The sequence below is a fragment of the Carassius auratus genome, chromosome 38 (genome assembly GCF_003368295.1).
Source record: "Carassius auratus strain Wakin chromosome 38, ASM336829v1, whole genome shotgun sequence".
Taxonomy (NCBI): Eukaryota; Metazoa; Chordata; class Actinopteri; order Cypriniformes; family Cyprinidae; genus Carassius; species Carassius auratus.
The window spans coordinates 3,271,290-3,293,635 of NC_039280.1; the positions used below are offsets into that span (position 1 = coordinate 3,271,290).

At 35.0% G+C, this 22,346-nt stretch overlaps 1 protein-coding gene and 1 pseudogene across 2 annotated transcripts in view; both read right to left on the reverse strand.

Annotated features, from left to right (window-relative positions):
* Positions 1–3,823, reverse strand: part of LOC113056673 (tyrosine-protein kinase Mer-like) — a 29,214-nt gene extending 25,391 nt beyond the window's left edge. The window contains exons 1-4 of one of the 2 annotated variants that reach the window (XM_026223470.1): positions 3,583–3,823; positions 1,237–1,597; positions 496–596; positions 237–410 (exon numbers count right to left, since the gene is read on the reverse strand). In XM_026223470.1, the coding sequence (XP_026079255.1) occupies positions 237–410; positions 496–596; positions 1,237–1,597; positions 3,583–3,664 (718 nt within the window). In that variant the 5' untranslated portion in view covers positions 3,665–3,823. Of the gene's footprint in view, positions 1–236; positions 411–495; positions 597–1,236; positions 1,601–3,582 lie in introns of both variants that reach the window. The other variant, XM_026223469.1, reaches the window with a different exon arrangement.
* A 701-nt stretch (positions 3,824–4,524) lies between these two features.
* Positions 4,525–19,607, reverse strand: LOC113056674 (lutropin-choriogonadotropic hormone receptor-like; annotated as a pseudogene).
* Between the last annotated feature and the right edge of the window lie 2,739 nt (positions 19,608–22,346).

Genomic DNA, 22,346 nt, shown 5'->3' on the forward strand with positions numbered 1-22,346 from the left:
ACTTCCAATTCTCTAAAAAAATGATCATGAGGACAACTACTCTATTACCGTAACCTAACACAAAATTTACACTTCTTGGCTCAAATTGAGTGGTGAAAAATATTTCTAGGCATATTGATTCTCTGCTATACTGACAACAAGATTTTAAGAAACTAAAGCATTTCTGAGTCACTTTACAGAGGGACAAAGTTCAAAAACAGCACAGAGAAGCATAACAAAAGCCTAGACGTTAGTACCTTTATCAATGGTGATGTTGCTGGAAGACTCGTTGCTTTCTTTAAATATCTTCCCTTCGTGAAGCCACTTAATGGTCACAGGGTTCGGAGGACCGACCGCCTCACAGGTCAGTGTGAAGGAAGTGTTTCTCGTGATGTTCACGTCACTCGGCTGTATGGTGAAGGTTGGCAGGCCTGGAATTGAGTCAAATATGGCAAAACATCACATGTCTAAAATGCATAACCAAAGATTTGTGTCACCGAGTTGAAGGTTTCTTACCCTCCACCTCTATAATGATGGGATTTGACTCGATGATCTTGTTACTGACACTGAGCTTGCAGTGATATTCTCCAGCATCTGCTCTCTGGACGCTGTGAATGCTGAAAGATGATGTCAAAACGTGTTGCATTGTGGGAAAAGGTGGCCGATGATTGAAATAGTGCAGATTTACTATTCACAGACTGATGCAATTTAATGCAATAGCAAATGCATCATGCATAACATTGCTCAAATTAAACAAACCATCAGGCTTCATTTAAATGTGACACTTCTAACCAAAGCATCTTTTAAACAAACAAAACAAAACACAAGCAACTTGTCATAGCAGCTGAAGTGCATAAAAAAATGAATATTGGCAATTGGTAAACAATCTAATAAAATAATAATATTTTTTTTTTTTTTTATAAAATAAAGTATTCTGGGCAGGGGTAGATTGCCTTTACATAAAAAAAATAATTAAATGTCATTGTAGCTGGAATTATTAGTGTAGAAGAGCATAAGTGAAAAGAGGAAAACTAATTCATGCATTTATATTTGTTATTAAATATTAGTATTACAGTTATTTTATTATTCCTTTTATTTATTTTTATTATTCGCAATCTTTAGAGGTTTTAGATTTCCTATTTATTGACAAAAAGCTGTTGATAAACTAAAACTAACACAAGAACATCTGTTAAATCTGTAAAATGGATAGGTTCAATAATCTTCAGACAGATATTAGTCAGTACTGGTCTTAATAACCTTATAGTGGACAGCAGGGTGATAGTGGACAGCAGGGTGTCCGTGCCTTGAGTGTAGACCGCCGTCTGCATGCCATCGGGGATCTCCTTTCCGTTCCTAAACCACAGAATATTCAGGTCCTGGTTGACGTCATTGATGTCGATGGAGCAGTTGAATTTGACCTCTGCCCCCTCTGACCGCTGGATTGTGCCCACGGTGGGTCTGAAGCGCAGCTTCTGGATCTCCTCCTGTGACAGATGTACACTGGGAGCTCGTGGCAGTGGGTCAGTCGCCTGCGTTGGCCGGAAAGATCGGCCCTCTCTCCCCCAATGAGATGAACCTCCCTGGTGAACGACAGCGAGGGGATGTTTCCAACTGACAGCTGCTTGAGGAAATGAGTGTTTTTGTAAATATAAGCATGTCATTACTTCATGAAAATAACCTATATTTATCTGAAAAATATAAATAATACATAATATAATAATAATAATAATAATTAAAAAAAATATATATATAGAAAGTATTGCAATAATAAATAGTAAATAATAAAATAAATATTTTATTTTATTTTTAGTTTATATATATATATATAAACAATTAATTACACACATATATTTAATTCTTATAATTAAAAAATTACATGTACTTCTATTTTTACACACACACACGTATATATATATATATATATATATATATATATATATATATATATATATATATATATACACACACATACATATATTACATTATATATATATATATATATATATATATATATATATATATATATATATATATATAATTAAGCATTGTTATCATTAATATTTTTGCAATGCATTATTATTTATATATTTGCTAAATTAAAAAAAAACTTTGACATTGGACATGATACCATAAAAATACCATTAATATAAATAAAACAGTATTTATAATATGTACCACGGTAACATCAAACATCTTTTGATCTCCCATGTATTCCAGTACATACATGTAATCATTGAGTCCCACGTTATATCAAGCTATGATGTCCATGGTAGGGAAATACATTTTTTATTGAGTGACTCAGGTCTGGCACGGCTTCAGAAACACAGTGGAAAACCAGCATCCTGTTCTCCAGGAGCTAAAGGAAACTCTTTCTCTAAAGGAATCTGTTATCAAAGGAAACATACAGCTTTTACTGAGCGAGCCTTTCATTTAAACTTTCTCTCCTATATATCTATCACTCGTATTGTCTCAGGCACAATGAAATGAGCAGTTGTTGTAGTGTACAGTTAGTCATAGAAATCTATTTTGTCATCAAGCCAAGAGCTAGAATGGGACTAACACATGTTTCACTGCAGCAGTGATTCATTTTGAACTCTAAACACTTCCACTTTATTATTAGAAAGTATTAGAAGCCACTCCAGGTTTTATAGAAAAATCCAAGTCTTATAAACCAGTTTTCACAATGCCAATAAGCACTGATGAAATTTCAGATACATAACAGGACAACCAGCTAGAAAAGTCTATATTTAGTAAATCCAAAATGTCATACTAAAAATCAGCATGAAACAATATTTAATAAACTTTTCTTTTTTTTTTTTTTATAAAGTTTTGCTTAATTGTATCAAAGTCAGTCTGGAATAAAATAATTTTTAATAAGCGTAAAAACCTGAAATATTACGTAAATACTTAGCTTTTTTGACTCACACTCAATGCATCAAGTCAAACCTATTAATATACAGTATAGCCTAATAAAATTAAGATTTTATTTTTGATATTTAACAAGAAATCCGTCAGCGACAGTACAGTATAACAAACTTTTATTAATATTTACTGTGAAATTACAGGAACAAAATGGTCACAGACCAGCACTATTTAGTTTATACGCCTTTATGAAACTAGGGCAGATTATTATCACAGCACTGTAATCCTCTAAATGTGACAGTGAATTAAACTCCAACAATTTTTAATAATCGTATCACTATCTACAGCTTGAGATCTACATAGCATGTCTGAAAATGAAACGTCTTATTATAAACCTTAAAAAAATAATCCACCTCATTAATATTCAGTAGAGCATGCTTAAATATTTAATTAGGTTCTGCCAAGTAGATAAGTAACAAATCAAACAATTAAAATGTTTTTTTTTATGTAGAAAACATAAGACTTGTGTTGACTTCTTGAATCCTCCTAAAGATCCTGCGCACAAATCGATTCCATATGACAAAAACAAAGCGAAATGTCTTTAAAGACGATACGAATCTCATCACATACACACGCTTTTCACAGCACTAACAAGTGGAACTTTTTATGGTCGTTGACTGAGTTGCTTTCGAAGCATGCACAAAAACATCACAGTAGTTTTAAGAAAATCGCACATCTTACCAGTGACTCTGACTGAGTGTGAAAACAATCCGACGAGCAGCGGAGTTAAAAGTAAGATTTTTTTGCCTAAGATAAACCCCATAACGCTATTTTCTTTTCCCTTTCGTTTGAGTGTGTCAGATGAGTAAACGCATGAAGTAGAGCATGTGCAGATCAAATAACATCTTCTTTGCTCTGTTCTCTGGGTTTGTTGTTAACACACTGAGGAATGCGAGCGCAGTTCACTCCACTGCACGCGCGCTCCCTCGCATGACGTCACATAAACAGTCTGGGGATTGTGTTTTTTTTTTCTCATTGTAAAAAGGAAATATAACATAGAATACATAGGAAATGTATTTGTTTTGAAATGTTCAGAATTACACAAATTATATAATTTTCTTTGTGACTTTACCCAATAAGGCTATCAATAACATTGCAACAAAAAAGTGTCAAATTTGTGAAACTGTTCAATGATCTGTAATTTGAGTTGCTAACTCTGTACCGTTTGTTTTATTTTTATATACTTATCCTTTGTTGTCATCCTGTATTATTTATTTTTGTCATCCAGTGTTGTATTTAATTGCTGTAGTTATTACTGTTTATACCTGAAATTAAAAAAAAATATCTCAATAATATTGCCAGATTAAGATATAAGCTATTAAGTAAAAATAAATTATAAAAAATAATGTTGGGAATTTTTTATTTATTTATTTATTGTATTTTTTTTGTCCACAAGTACTCAAGTACTCCACTCGATGTGTTATTGGACAGTGTTTTGACATTTTAACTTTTTCTTCTAATTCCTTCACCGAGAACTGTTTTCTAAAAATATATTTGTGGAGGTACTATGAAATAAATAATAAATAAATAAATAAATACCTGACTTGTCTAGACAGTCAAAAATGCGTCGTATAGTTTAGGAAATCAAGTACATAATAAAAGACTACAAACATTTTGCTTGAATTTTATTATACTTCAAATAGCCTACTACTACTACATAGTGACTAAAAACCACCTTCGTTTGTAATGTTTTCAATACAATAGATTTGTCCACAAAGTGGCGCTATTCCATGATATAAAACAATAGCTCAGACAATCAGACTGGAATATGTTCTTACATTCAAACATCAGCAACTAGTTAAGCTATAACTTAGATTAAGGAAAACCTTCCACATCAGAAGACCTTAAACTGGCAAATTACATTTTTTACAGCAATTATTTAAAACAATAATCAGATTGAATTCAGACACACACAAAAGGGCTAAAATGCTTTTGTAATGTGAAGAGTTTCTGAAAATGACTGATGCTTCCATATAATATAATGACAGTATATTATAAAAAATATATCTGTGAGATAGCATTTGAAATATAATTGCCTTATATTAACATCCATTATTTTAATTCACAGAAAAAAAAAGAACTACATTGTAGATCTAGATTTTTAGATGCATTACCCACAAATAGCCTTTCTGGACACCATATTCTCTCTCAAAAGTCTTCTGAATTCAGATTCAATGCATTGAGACATAACAGTGGAAATGGGTTGCATTGTCCTTTGATAAGCATATCAGCTTCCCAGATAAGATTGAACAAAGTTCAAGGGCAGAAAGCAAAGAAAATAATGGAATCAAATGAGTCCAAATGTCTGTTTCCTTAGACTCTTTGTATCTGCAGTCGAGGTGTCAGATGAGAAAAGCTGGACATCCACACAACAGCGCGAGGAGCTTTTGAGCTCGCATTGGAGCCAGAGTTGCTTTTGCTTCGGGTGATGTTCTCCGAGCAGTACGTCTTCATTCGGTACAAGTTGGCTTTGCTCTCGCAGCAGCCCATAGAGCTCAGAAGGATGTAGGCATCCTTTCTGAAGGCCCTGGTGAAGATGGCATATAGGAAAGGGTTTGCACACGAGTTGATGGGGTAGAAAAGCACCAGGAGGATCTTAGAGTTGGTCACTGTGATAAGTGGGACTTTGAAGGCCGCAGAGATGGCAAAAAACGAAATAGGCGCCATGCACAGGAAGTCGGTGAAGATCAGCACAGCCATGCGTTTGGCGATCTTGGCGTCAGCAGTGCGTCCAGGGAACTCTGGGTTGCGAACGGCGTTGTAGATGCACACGTAGCAGCTGCAAATCACCAGGAAAGCTCCAACATTGAACAGCAGGAGGAGTATAATGTAAGCTTGGGATAAAGGCGTCTCGATGTCCATTGGCAAGCACATGCTGACTTTGTTGTAGCTGCTGACGCCCATTAACGGGAGGAGAGCCATTCCTAGGCAAACCACCCATCCGACGACCATTATCGAAGCAGCGTGCCTCAATCCCAGACGGCGTTCCAGACGCAGAGCGTGTGTGATCGTGTGCCAGCGCTCAACGGTAATGGTAGACAGCGTATAGATGGATAGTTCGCCGCCAAACATCGACAGAAACCCGGCGATTCCGCATCCCGCTCCATTTTGCCACTCGATAGCGTGCTGACTGTAATGCCCTTGTGTCCTGAGATCCACAGTGGCGATCATAAGCAGATACACACCGATGCAGAGGTCAGCGAAGGCCAGATGGCACATGAGGAATTTGGGGACGGTCAGTTTGCAGCGGCTGGTGCATAACACAAGCAGCACCGTCAAGTTGCCAGTGATGGCCAGGACATTGATGAACCAAATGGCCACCCGCAAGAAGCTAAATCCAGCGATGTCCTCGCAGGGATTGAAAGCGTCAGCCTCTGGGCTGCACTGGAGAGCCGTTCGGCGCTGACACAGGTCCAGCTCTGGGTAATAGAAGTCCATGCTGCCAAACGTGTCCTCAGCTGATGTGGATCCAGCGATGTCTGATGCAAAAGGACCGTCCAATATTAGAGAGTCATCAGATGTGACGTCAGATGGACTGAGAATAAACACATGGAGAAAATGGTCAGTATGGTGACATGTAACAGTAACAGTATAGTGAAAAATATCACACTATAATTTGTTGATATATATGGGGTTATTAATGTTAAATTAAACAAAAGCCATTGCAAAAACTTGTTCTTTACCTGAAATAAAATCAACATTAACTAACAATATAAAATTCTCTCTGTGTCAGAAAGACCAATGGAGACATAATAAAAAAAATTTTGATTTCTTATTTAAAAAAAAAAAAAAAACATGTACATGATGGAAAGTTGTTGATTTTTTAAAACTCAGTACCAAATTAAGTATTTTTAGGGCTTTTTTGTAAATCAGCATAATTTTTCCCTAAAACGCAGGGCTGAGCAATCAGAAAACAAAACTTTAGTCTTACTTAGCTTGTGGGTTGTCACCACAGTATGATGATCCATTTCCTAATGCAGTGATGACAGATCCCTCTCTATATGAGAACGAGAAAATTGATTTCAGACATAATGAAGGTCACGACATGAAGGCATTGAATTATACGGATGATCTTCTGCTTTGGATTGGAAAAGCGAATCATAATACCAAAAACAAATGTTAGGTGTTCTTATTGGAGCTCTATTTGTAATCTCATTACATTAATGATTTTATGGCTAGTGATGCTCTTATTCAATGTGACAATAAGATTAAATTATATTATTAAATGTATTTTATTCCTCAATAATACATTGGCGTTTTGATTTGTGTGGTGACCTGTCAAAGTCCCAGCTGAGCAGAGCACAGCAGTGGCTGGGATACGTGAGCTGCGCTTCTCTCAGGCTCTTCAGTCCCTTCAGTGGAGGAAGTCTCTTCAGAGCAAACGCTGAACGAGCCACCAGCATCAGCACCGACTCCAGACCACGAGAGGGCAGCGTTTCCAGTGCTGTCGATGACACATCCCTAGAGGGAAGAGTAACCTGAAACTTATTTCCAGCACTGAATAAAGAAAAAGCTTTAGACCTTTAGAACATCTTGCAGTTTTGATCTTTTCTTTCTCAGAAATGCACGCTTCTATCACAATTCTGAATTCATATCTCTCGATTCTTAAATTTTACTTGCAATTCTGACTTTTTTCTCTGAATAGCACACAAATATCTTGCAATTTTGACCTTTTTTTGCAGTTCTGGATTAACATCTCAACATTAACATAATTCTGACATTGTTTCGCAGTTTTGACTTTTTTTCTCTGAAATGCTAATTAATATGTGGCAATTCTTGCAAATCCATGTCTAGGGTCCGTGTAATACTGCACAATTACATTTTCAGACCATATGGTCCAAATTCAAAAAAGAAACCAAACATAAATTTTTTCAGTTACTTCGTAAATTAATAGTTGCAATTTCTCTCCTTCTTTCAGTTACTAAATTGTGACTGAATAAATTATTATTTGATAAAAAATCTAAATTGTCTATTTTTCCATTTTTTTAATCTTACAAATTGCACTGTGGGCTGTACCATTAGCGCGGGGGGTGGCCGCGGACTGTTTTACAAATGCTAAATGTGGCTAAATGTATCCTACTAAAACAGCAACACTGAAGGACACACCTTATTAATAATAAACATATAGGCTACTATTTACAGACAAACAGTATAGCCCATAGCAAACTGCGCTAAATTGCTCTAATGCAATTGCAGCAATTCAGAATTTTCTCAGAATTCTTTTTGCAAAAAAATTACCATTTTCAAGATGATAAACTTGAGCCTTTTGCCAAATAAATAAGAAAATTAAGCATGTACTCCTCCCATCATCAGTAAATCACATACTTTAAATGTATATATGTGAATTTGGACACCCCCTGGGAGGTGCTCAGTCCTGCTTTGTTCTCCAACTGTAATTAATCACACCCAAACCAGCCAAGCAAGGTCTTCAGGTTTTCTTGAAAGTTAAAAGCAGGTGAGGTAAAGCTGTGTTCTAGATCAGTGGTCTCAATTCCATTCCTCGCAAACCCCTGCTCTGCACATTTTGCATGTTTCTCTTTGTTAACATACATGATTTAGATAATCAGCTCATTAAAAGAACTGTGTTCCCATTGACATGGTCCCTAAACAGTGTTCATTGCTCCCTTCTCCCGGAGCAGGGGAAATCTGTTGAAGTTCGGAGCATTTATTCATGGATTTGCGCTGCGCAACGTCTTCACACACGGACAAGTGTGACGTCATATACCTCTGTAAATAAATACAATTTAAATTCACGTCTCGCACACTTCAATGCACTTTGAAAGGAACATACATTCGAAATCAAACCGGAGTCATGGCCAAATATCCTGCTATGTCCACTTCGCAGGGCACTTATGTTCGAAAAGAACAAACATCTGAAGCGATAAGAGAAACATACAACATGTGCAGAGCAGGGGTTCGCGAGGACTGGAATTGAGAAACACAGGAATAGAGTAAGGTAATGTACCATCTTAAGTCATTCAAAATGAAGTCTGATAAGATTCAAAACAAAGCTCTGAGTTCAGAGAAGAGGAATTGTGAAATGAGCTCTTCACAGTGAATTTGCAAAAAAGGAAAGTCTTATTTCAGCATAATATCACTTACAGCATGGTGGGGCCAAAAGCTTCTTTGAAAGCGTCTTCATGAATCACACGCAGATCTTTGTTGTTCTTTAATACCCTGCAAAACAAACAGATTATGCTGTGATTTTACACCGATGTTGTCAGATTTACTTTGAAACTATTTTATTTCAAGAATTGCTAGTACACAAACAATATAGAAAATAGTATAATAGTAGTATTATATAGTATTTTCTACAATAATCTTTTATTTATATTACAGTGTAAAGCACAATACTGTAGATAAATAGCATGACAAAGCAAAACTGAATGGAGATTAATGGATTCATAATTTGCCAGTATTTACAGTTTATCTATTTTAGTTCCATTGAAGGCATGGCTTTCTATTTCTTGCAATCCATTGTTAAAGAGATTCCTGAGAAGACAAAAAAGAGAGAAAAAAATTCATTAGCAGATTATCCAGCAGATTACAAGTGTCAATATAAAAAATCCCTTGTGATGTTTTTACTGGCTACTGTATACAGGCCACACAACTTGACCCCATCAAATAATTACATACAGATTGATCTCGATTCGCCCTTTTCTGTCAAAGATACCAGAAAAGGTAGTTTCATCACAACTATGTTCCTTCTTAGAGAAAAATTGTATATGTGAGGATTTCCAGTGAGACTGCTCTCATCAGAGTACAGTGTTGTTGTACAGTATCTCTCTATTAGTGCTACTAGATCTTAGTGCAGCATTTGACACCATCGACCACAAGATTCTTTTGAATAGACTAGAAAATTATATTGGACTGTCACCAATTCCTGGTAGTGGTATTTAGGAGGATAGCAAATCACAAGTGCACATGTGCAGTACCTCAAGGCTCAGTACTAGGACCGTTATTTTTCATAACAAACAATGTACTTGTTACAAACTTAGAAGAAAGGCATCTACGCTAATATTAGTCTGTTTCTTTCTTATTTCGAGGTCACCGTAGCCACCAGATCCAGACTGTATCCAGATTAGATGGTCACTATCCACCTGGATCAAGCCATATCCAGACCGGAGGGTGGATCAGCATCAAGAGATGCCCTCGACATGCCTGAATGTCAGCGGAGACCATGTAAACTAGATGAGCCCATCACCTTGACAGCCATTAGGACAAGACCACAGGAACCAGATGAGTCCTCTGCACAATCTGATTTTGTTGCAGTATACAATTAAACTGCTGATTTCATCTGGCCAGAGGAGAGCAGCACACTATTTCGACACACTGTAAAGCTGCTTTGACACAATCTGCATTGTAAAAAGTGGGATATACGTTATGGTGACTTGAACTTAAAAATTAAACTTTACTTGGAGTACTAACTGTGCACAATGCTCATTTCATAATATTGAGCCTAAAATGCGTTTTAATGTCACAATCAAAAAGGACTGTATGATCTTTGAAAAATATGTTTGAATAATAAACAAAATTTGTTTTTCCAATTTAGCAGACTCAAAGTATACCAGTTTAGTATACTAAATGTATAGTTGCACTGTATTTTAATTAAGTACTTAAATACGTTAACATAATTATATACTTAGCATGGAATAAATGCATTTCAAATACATTTTAATATATTTATTTTTCACTATAGGGATGTCCAAATACTATGGTTTTTACGACTGTTTTGTTAATTATTTCAAGTACATAAATGTGTGTGCTTCAGGAAGTGTTTGTGATTGCAGGCTTTACTATTTTGTTTGCACACAGATACAGATATTGAATGCTGTGTCTCATACACTTATGAAGACTAAGCAAAGATTTGATTAACAGCACTATCATCCAGGAAAAATATTTTTTTTCTTCATTATATCAGAATTGTAACCCCCCAAAACAAACTGTTGCATGTCATGCCGGACTACATTTTCCATCATCCATTGCACTGATTACACACAGGTGTAACCAATCACACACACACTGAGTATTTTGGATTACCCTTTCATCTTATCTTTTGGATTATGTTTGCACCTTGCCTGGACTATTGCTCGTGTTCCTCAGATTACACCTCCTGTCAAACCCTTTGGATTATGTTCACCATTGATCGACCCACACCTGTTTAATGGATTACTCTTGTGTCTTGCCTATGCCATATATGTTTGCTGGTGTTCGACCCTGCCTGTTTCTGACCATTTTTTCTAATAAAACCTTGCAAATGGATACACATGCCTCATGTCTCTGTCACTCCATAACTCCAGTCTTTAGTGTCACATGATCCTTCTGATTCTTGCTCCTCAAGATAAATTTCTTCTTATTCTCAATGTTGGAAACAGTTGTGCTAAATTCACATTGTTTGTGCAAACTGTAAACAGCATTAATTTGAAACTGATATCTTTTGTAGCATTATAAATGACATTATTGATACTTTTGATAAATTTAATGTGTCTTCTTTGAATAAAAGTATTCATTTATTAAAAAAGAAAAAAAAATCACTGACCCCAAACTTGCGAATGGTAATAAACCTGCATATCATGTAACCAGTAACCAACATTAGAGAACTGTGAACACGTGAAAGTATGAAATATGAATCAAGAATTCTGGGAATTCTTGGTCTATGGAGGTTACAGCCATGAATCCATATTGTGAAGTACTTACATTGTGGTGAATTCACTCGTCATTCCGATGAAAGCATTCGGTGGGACTGAATGCAGGTTAAGATTATCACAAATATACCTAAAAAATAAAAATAAAGAATGTTAGTATTTGAAACAATATATCGGATAAAGCTCATGGACAAAGTCTTCTAATCTAATACACTTCTCAGACATTGTTCTGGCTCAGTGCTCTCATAGCGTTTGTCTGTGTATCTTTCATAACACTCCATTTTCTGTCAGCTTGAGAAAAATAAAAGACGGTAGCATGACCGCATTACAGCTACATTATTACTTTCCATCATTCAATCTCACTCACCACATCTCTCACACAGACCAGTGAAATAACAGCCAAAAACTCACAGAATGAAATCGGACTCCAGGGAGAAGATGGAAGTCAGGTCAGGGAATACATTTATGCCGGTGTTGGAAATGCTCCTGTAGATGTATCAAAACAATAGGACTTAGGCTTTTATCGGTACAAGATAACATAACCAAAAAAAAAACATTGAGATTCTAGGCTATTATACCATTACATACTGTATGTGTGTGTGTGTGTCTGCATTTGTTTTTCTTAAAAGTTACTTGTATTGTATGTATTTAATTTTGTATATAATTTGATATATAGAATTCTATATATGTAATTACACTTACAAATTATAAATACAAATTATAATACATATATATAACAAAAAAAATCAATTTGGAAATTATATATATATATAGAAATATAATTTTTTTTTTTTATATATCTGTGAAGATTTTATAAAAACATTTCAAACAGCACTTAAAGGCCTTTGCATCTGAACTCTTTATATATAGCTTGGGGAAGAAGTGCTCACAGGTATCTCAGCTTGGGAAGGTGGTTAAATGCCCGCTTGTGGATGTGAACAAGGCTTCGTGTGTTCTGGATTGAGCTGTGGCACAAATTATTGCATGAGGAATCACAAACAAACAACACATTTCTGTGAAAAGAACTTTCTGTTTCAGACTGTTATAATTACGACAAGCAATTAAATATAGTTATTATATGATCTGTGAATCGCTTTCATTGTTCGAGTGGTTTCTTACATCTCTGAGACATTCAGAAGGTTGTTGAAGGCTTCTGTCTCTATGGTTTCCACTGATATGCTCTGGGCGATTTCTCTGGATCCAAAAACAAGAACAGATGAGCAAAGTAAGAGGTAAAATGTGTCCCAAAACACATAGAAAGTACAGGTTAAATATGAATTCATGTTGACTTTGGCATATTATAAACTTTGATAGATGAAGCTTAGATTGTGTATATAAATTTCTGTACATTGTAATGTTATTTATAATGTACACTATCAATGCACTGGCTGACAGCAACTACAGTATAAAACCATTTGACACTGGAAATTGTTTCTTAAAAATTATGACTCATTTATGAGTAAATAAAGGAGAAACTATGAGTGGATAATCCCAAAATTACTGCCAAGTAATCAAAGATCTGAACATAACTGTTGGAATTACGTAAATGCATGCATTTAACGAATGTGATATTTAATGCCCTTTGTATTTTCTGTATGTAATTTATTATGAGTACAACAAAATCAACCTATGAATTTAATATCCCGTAAACTCCAAACAGTTAATAAACAATACTTTGTAGGCTTTAAGTGTAATTGATCAGTATATCAGCATTAAATTCAAACACACATTTAATGTTAAAAGGATCGGGGTTGGTAAGATTTCTTAATATTTTTTAAAGAAGTTTCTTATGCTCACTGAGGCTGCATATATATTTGATCAAAAATTAAGTGCAAACAGTAATATTGTAAATAATAAATCGATTTTTTTAAATAATAAAATCTCATCATTATTCCAGTCTTCAGTGTCACATGATCTTTCAGAAATCATTCTAATATACTGATTTGCTGCTCAAGAAACATCTTTATTATAACCAGTGTTGAAAAGTATACATAGATTTTTTTTTTCAAATCCTAAACTTTTGAATGGTACATGTGCTACAATCGTACTTCACATCCAAATATTTATGAATACTAATAAGATGACATTTCCCTGAATGAGAAAAATTTTGGAGCATACTGTATGTGCTAATCTGCCTGTAACCATGTCTACTTTTTAAAAATTGTTTTTATTGTTATAATCATTTACATTAGCATGTATTCGGAATTCTAATTCAAGATTTTGCTTATGTTCTGGTCACATTCTAAAATTCTACTTTTTAATTTAAAAAGGTTATGATAGTTTATAAAGGTTAGTTCCAATATATGATTTCTTTCAGTGTAGCCCATATAATCCAAGCACATTTAATCCATTTCGAGGGAATGAGATGGCTCGTTTTGGACTAATGACGAAGAAATTCAATCCCAAGAGAGAGGATGATACTACACAAAATCTGAAGGATACTAAGTATGATGTTAAAACTGTCATTGACAAAATACTGCTCTTTTTAATGCTCTCTATTCTCACACACACACACACACAAATCAATTCTGTGCAAACGTTCAAACTGTTCCTCCTAACTTGGATGTCCTGAGCTTTTTCAAAGGCTGCAAGGAAAAATTGGCATTGAGATCTCATTCTACTCTGCGTTCTGAAAAAGGGAGTGAACACCAAAGATGTTCCTCACAGATCACATTATGTGGATGGCATTACCCTTCACTGGACATCTGGTTATCTGTCATCATTTTTTTTAAAAACAGTGACTACTCACATTCTTTTTACTCCCTTCAGGCCGTCGAAACTGTGAGTGCTGATGGTTCTCGCCGAGATGTAGTTCAAAACTCTGAAATTAAGATGAATAATCATAATTTCACATTCATTAGGTGTTACTAGTGATTTGAATACGCCCTACTGCAACCACATACAGTAACAACACATTCAGAACACATTAGCAAATCATACTTTCTTTAGAAAGAGTAAAAACATTTTTATCCAATATTGTAGATGAAATTAATAAACTTTAAAGCTTGATCATTCGGTGGAAAACTGGGGTAGAATATAAGCCAATGAGCATCTTCTAAAGCATACAAGGTTTAATAAGCCTCAAGGAAGTTTTACGTCAGCAATGCACTTCCACGCTAAGACAAAGCAGATAAAAACTTATCCAGCAAGGACCAAAATCTGAAAGGAACAGACAACTGACCTTCATTCTTTTAGCACCTAAAACGGAGTAAAATAAAACTATTCAGATTAGTATACTGAATACCATTACATCACAAGCTCACAAATGGCACCTCTGCAGTGAATGGGTGCCGTCAGAATGAGAGTCCAAACAGCTGATCAAAACATTACAATAATCCACACCACTCCAGTCCATCTTGAGAAGCGAAAAAATAAAAACTATGCTTGTAAGAAACAAATCTATCATTCTGACGGCACCCATTCACTGCAGAACAAGTGATGCAATGCTAAAATTTTTGATAAAAAAAAAAAAAAAAAACTGAGGGTGAGTACATTTTTATTTTGGGTAAACCATTCCTTTGGATTTGCCTGAGTAAGTACTGTGTCTCTGTCTGACAGTTAGTATTTTCAGCAATAATTAAAAGGTAAATAATTAAAAGGTAAGTAAACATAAACATTTATTGAAACCCTAATTTTCAAACGACAATCAAATTTTCCAATGCATTGCTAAAAATGACAATGCAAATTGCATGTAATTACAACACTTTATGTCTTGCATGTCTAGGCCGAGTTTAAACCCCTGCACTTGGATAATTATCACTGCTGTTTGTTTTTTTGGGAGAGGGTCACCGTGCTCTCAGAGTTTGCAATTGTGAAGTGCTGCTTGATTCATCACTTACAGTGCAGGTTTAATGATGTGAGTGTGAAGTTGCTGCCCGGCCCTTGTTAGTACATACAGAAGCCTCAAAAAATGATTAAGGGCTAAAAATAGTATACATGTGTTTTGTTGTTATTGTTTGTTTATTTAGCTTGAAAAGCATGCTAATTATTAAATGCAGATTCTATTAATATGCAGCTGTATCCTCTAAGGTAAGATCTGAAGGAACCCTCTTCTGCAAAGTATTTATCAGCAATAAACACTTTGCCGTGTAAACAAGACATACTGTAAGGTCATATTATTTCTGTGATTCAGAAAACGGACAGAATTTACTAAGCAATGCAGAATTGTATGGATATTTCTTAATTTTGGATTGATAAATCTAAAGTAAAGCTGTAATAAACTAATTCAATTCAAAACTGTTATACTATTTAGAATCAAAGGCATTCACTACAACCTGCCAAAATAAAAGTTTAACTTGACTAAAATAAATTTTAAATACATTTTTATGATTTCATTTTTATTAGTAGTAAACAGAAAAATTACTATTACATTAGCATATTATTATTGGTATTACAATAAATGATTATTATTCAAAATCTTGTATACTGATATTGTTTGATATTATCAATAATTAAAATGAGTGTTTTATGTGGTCAAGTATTTTTTATAGAGGCTTGATCCAAAACTGTGTCAAAGATTTATACAAATAAATAAAAAATATGTGGCCGGGTGATCATAGTTCTGAATGCTTTTAAGGACATTATCATTTACTGTATCTTATGTTCATGATTGCCTGGAGCTCACATCTCCGAAATCGTTTTTAAAAATAGTATTTAAAATAGGCGCTCTTTTTATAAATAAACCAAATTTGAGTTTTAAAAAACTACATTCTCACCTGAAATACTCTTAAAACTACATTTCATGACAGTATAACAGCGATATTTTCAAAATTATGCAGATAAATGCTGTTTGAAATACAATGCTGTGTAAACTCAACCAATCACAGCATGTTCATTTCCCAAGTCCCGTTCCCAAAAGTTCCTGACCTTTGAAAAAGTACCACCTCACCAGCAGGGACTTTCTGAGGGGCAAATTTTAACCGGGTATTTAATTAAGATCCTGGTTCCCGTGGTGGAAACACACCGAGTAGTACCACAGCTACCGCCCCAAAGTCCCAACCTTTTCGATTGCACGCAATTCTTATCAGGGCTCAAGGTTATACTAGAGGAAGAAGATGATTTCAAGGCCTCAAGGACATTAAACACTGGCTCTCTGAACACAATCAGCTCAGCGGGTGCCATGGCAAGCTGAACCAAGAGACACATCAGTCAGACAAAACTACTTGACCCATCTATTTTGAATAGTAATTGTCATAAGCTTGCCACATGTCAATAACCCCTCCATTGCTTTTTTTAACAAGAGGGAGAGGTGCCATGCGTAAGCGGGACTATAATGAGAAGCAAATATTGCATCACCACTGCTCCTTAGGAAGAACAGCTACTAGTAACAAGCCTGTTAGTGTATTCAGAGCTAAAGGAAAGTTATTGTGATCATGCTAACAAGCTGGCAGGAGCTAAAAAATTTAATGAAAGAAACTGCACATCAAAACATGGCAAATATAGGAAGAGAAGTCTCAGTGCTTCTGCATCAGCAGCACCATACGCATGCATCGTGGTACTGATACAGAAGAGAAGAAATGTTTGTTTTCTTTGTGCACAAAAAGCATTCTCGTAGCTTCATAACATTACAGTTGAACCACTGATGTCACATGGATTTAAAGCAATACTCCAGCCCAAAGTGAAAGTTGTCATTAATCACTTGCCCACATGTTGTTCCAAACCCGAAAAAGCTTTGTTCGTTTTCAAAACACAATTTAAGATATTTTGGATGAAAACCGGGAGGCTTGTGACTGTCCCATAGACTTCCATGTAAAATACACTGTCAAGGTCCATAAAAGTATGAAAAGCATTTTTAGAATAGTGCCTTCTGTGTCTCTCCACATCACCATAGAGCCATTTTGGAGAATATCCATTCCAAAATGGCATATTGTCTTTTCTGACAAAGCTTTTCATACTTTTCTGGACCTTGATAGTGTATTTTACTTGGAAGTCTATAGGACAAGCCTCCCGGTTTTCATCCAAAATATCTTAAATTGTGTTTTGAAGATTTTACGGGTTTGGAACGACACAGAGGTAAGTGATTAATGACAAAACTTTATTTTTGAGGTGGGGTATCCCTTTAACAATGTCTTTACTACTTTTAGTTGTGTTGTATCCCATGGAAGGTCAAAGAGCTCTCGTATTTCATCAGAAATATCTTAATTTGTGTTCCAAAGAAAAACAAAGATCTGACGGGTTATGGAACGACATGAGGGTGCGTAATTAAGGACAAATTTTATTTTTATTTTGGATAGATAGATAGATACCTTCTCTTTCAATTGTGTTTTTAAAAGATCCAGTTTGGTATTAAAAATGGTCAACACGTGACCGAAACTTTGCCTTGTTGCCTTGTTTTTTTCAGTAAATTGCTTACACTTCTTTAATCTCGCTTGTGACTTTGAGTTTTGTGAGTGTGCTGACTTTTTTCAAGTATTTTACTTTAAAGTCCTAAGAAGATAAAATTATACTGCAAAAATTGATTTTAAAGTAAATAAAACAATGAATGCAAGAGTAAGTTTTACAAAAAACAAAACAAAAACAACAAAACAAATAAAAAATATGTTTAATTTAATGTATTACATGAAATTTGCAAACAATTTCTGAGTGAAAATTTTTGTACACCATTTTTTGTTTATTGTATAAGATGTATATAGGAATGCTGTTACATTTTTGCAAGCTGGCACATATGTACAGTATATGTATTTATAATATATTATATATGACATATATTGTTCCATATATATTATGTTGCGATACTATTAACAATGTTGTAATTTTATACCATTTATCAACCAAACCAATGGCTTAGTGGCATTTTTTTAACAGTGTCATAAATATTGTGTTGACAGCATTGACAAAATTGTTGGTACATTTTGTAGATATTAAATGGATAAATACAGATAGCTATTTATTTATAAATCAGATTACTAAATGGGTCAACATGCATGTTTAGACTACGGATGCATTTGTGATGGTCAGAGAGTCACAGATAAGCTCATTCTCTCTCTGTTTTGGGGTGTTGTTATCAGTTGGTTATTAGATCCACGAGCCTTTAGAAATATATTGAGAAGAGAATAAACTGAATGCGGACACACAATTCCTGAGAAATGGAAATGACCCTCCAAATCACACCTTAAAATAAAATGACATACTGTACCTCCCATTTAGTCCTATTTTCATATTTAACATTCTGTACTATACAAGCATTCTCATGACATAATTAAGCTGAATTGACTTGGGTGTGTTACATGTACATGATATTCTAGATGTTTATTATCAAAGTGAATCACTGCAGACAAAGCCTTATTTCACAAAGTCTCTAACCACCAAACATTTATCATTGATAAACTTTGTGCAATTGCAAAAATCCACTGGCGCGTTTTGAGCTAAATATACATGAGTGATCTTGATATGAGTGAAAGTTTCTGAACCTACAAGTCTTGACTATGAAAACCATAACTCTTACAATGACTCTTAAATTTAAAGTTAAAGTCAGTTAGGCTAATGCAATGACGACGCACAGTTTGGTACAGCGTATAATATGAATTTAACGTCTAGTTAAGATGATGAAATGCAGTGTGCTTACAGTCTGCTGTGAGTCCTGCTCTTCAGGCTCTCCGTCGCGCTGTTACAGGTGATGCTCTTCTGAGAACAGCGGCAGATCTCCGGACAAACGAAACACACTCCTCCGCAGAAAGACATCAGCAGAGCAGAGGCGAGCAGCAGGAGACATTTCCACATTGTCTCCTAATGTTTTTGCCTTAAAAAAAAATGAAAAGTCCGCTTTTCGCCGGATGTCTGGCTGGTGACTGACGGAAATCAAATGCGCGCAACAGTAAACCGACTCCTCGAGTGGCTTACATCTTTATGAGTTAGTCGAAAGACTTCACGTTCCTATTCTGCAGTGTATGAACAGTACTTGTTCACAGTCCTTTCAGAGGATCGGGTCTGGGAGAAGAGCTCACAGATAAACTGTTAAGGTTGTCTTCTTGAGTCTTATCGCAGCGCGTGGCCCGTCAAAAAAAAATTAAAAAAAAATAGACACAACCCACACGCGCGCGAGCGCAAACACACACGGCATAGTGTATATTGTTAGGTACAGACAATCGTGTACCTAACAATAACATTAATATATGTTTTTATTTTGACTGAATCAACATTACATACAGGGGCGGATCTAGAAAAATATTGTTGGGGTGGCGAGAAGGGGGCAGGATTTTTTGAGGGGTGGCAACATATGGCAGACATATATATACTGAATTTAGTCACAGTTATCACAGTTTGATGATAAAAATATGTGCACACTACAAAAAGGCACAGGCTGCCATTTACAAACTTCATCTCATGCAATCAATGTCTTGCATTTGAAACAGTTCATATAAGGAATAAGTGACCATACCCCATAAGCACCACCACACTCACTAATGCATCAACATGTAATTAAGAGCATTATAAAAGTTAAAGTGTTATCAATATGTCCATTTATTAAAAGAAACACAATACTTTAATAGCCAAATGACATTTCCAGCTGGGGAGACTCAACTGATTTTCTACTGTTTAGTGTTAATCACCATCTAACTCAACCAGTCAAGAGCTACATTTACCCTTAGATGTTATATGAATATGGTCCCTGAAGCATAGGTTTTATTAGCTGACCAAAAAATAAATAAATAAGCATTATAGGCACAAATACAAATGTACTTTTAGAAATTGTTTTTGAAAAATATGGTGTTATTGTTTTGGCAAGTTTAAATTAAAACTTCAATGAAAACTTGTGTGATATTCCTTTAAAATAACGTTTTAGTATATCTTTTAAGTATAATTAAGTATAATTTCTTCAAGTTATACCGACATTTTATTTTGACAGGTTGTCATAAAGACCGTTTCTGTCAGTCTGTGTATACGATACGAATGAATGACGATAGTTTTATCAAATGAAATGGTGAAATCCTCTCATAGCGTGCTTGCATGCACATGTGTAGCCTACATCATGTGTCAGTATAGTGAAGAGCTGAAAACACCACGCGTGCTTCAGTGTGTGTGTGTAGTAGAACACACATTCCCAGAGACAACACCTTCAGGTCAAATGTGTGCCCATAAGCAGGATTGTATTGTTGTGCCCCCCTTCCTCAAATATGATGATGGAAAAAAAAACTATAGGGGTGAAAAAAGAACTTTAATCAAATAAAAAAACTTAATGAATAAATTTGATTATTTACAAATCAAAATTGTAGCTCTCGACATTTACCTATGGCTGTAACTTTATTATGACTCTAATTTATTTTATAGTCTCAAGCATTCAGAAATCATGCAAAAGGAAACTAAGCAGTTTTACTATGATAAAACCATGGTTTATTTTTGTAAGGGTTGTGATATGCACGTTTTTTGTTGAAGAAATTATAAAGCCTGTGTCATCTATGGCAAAAGTTTTTTTTATAGCAAGTAAGTTGTTTTATGACTATAAGTCATTCTCCTCAAATGCTACTGACGTTAGAAAAGTGTATACCAATATCGCATGTAACTTTAGAGACGGTCCCTAAATTTGAGACTCTCGAACGTCCAACATGCCTGTTTTTATTTTGTTTTTTTTTTTACTTTTAGTTTTCTTTTTGCTGGATTGGATCCATCCATCAATTGGGAACATTCATCCGCAAACATCCGAATCATTTGAATCAGTTCGGGAGTTAGTAGCGGGTTCGCGAATCATTTGAGTCAGTTCGTAAGTTCAAAGCGGGTTCGCGAATCATTTGAGTCAGTTTGGGGATCGCAAAATCATCTGAATCAGTTCGGGAGTTCGAGCGGGATCAAGAATCACGAAAGATTCGCGCTTGTAAATTTTCAAATTGGCCATAACCTTTAATTCGTTGCTGGCAGCAGGGGTGGCAAGGCTTTCTTTTAGGGTGGCATTTGCCCTGCCACCTTGGTAGATCCGCCCCTGCATGTATAAAAAAAGAAAAGAAACAAAAAGGCATATTTTAGGTCAAGTAAAAAAAAAAAATGCAATTATAGATAATTAGACAGACAGATAAGAATCATGTAGATGATAGATCATATGTGACATAAGGGTCCATTTTTGGAAAGCTACATAAATAACCTTATTGATGTATGAGTTGTTAGGATAGTACAAGAACTGGGATCCGAGGATGCAAAAAAATAAATAAATAAATAAATAAAAAAAATAAAAAAAAAATATATATATATATATATATGGAGAAAATATCCTTTAAAGTCCAAATTAAGTCCTTAGCAATGCATATTACTAATAAAAAAATTAAGTTTTCATACAGTTAAGGCAGAAAATTGAGAAATATGTTCATGGAACATGATCTTTACTTCCTAATGATTTGTGGCATAATATATATTTCGACGCATACAATGTATTGTTGGCTGCTACAAATATACCTGTGCGATTTAAGATTCAATGTTTTGCGGTCCAAGGTGACATATAAACATAATTTTATTATAGAAATCTTATAAAGGTATTTCTTATTCTACCCAGAGAACATATACATGCACTTTATATGGAAAGATCACTCTTGATACAATGCAAAATATGTCATATATAACACTTCCATATGGGCGGTAAGTGGTTATGTTTCTCTAAGGCCATGCTGACCTGTGTTAAACAGCGAGTAGTTTATTTGTGTCTGTTCGTGTCTGTTCTGGCGCCTGGCTGTGCCAGTGATAAGAATGGGAGGAGCAATCTAAACTTGATAGGACATAATGAAATGAAGTTGTAGGCCACTTCTCTCATTTCATGAAATGGCATCATTTTTGACTTATGCAATAAGTCTTTTTTACTTTTTTTTTTACTTTTACACA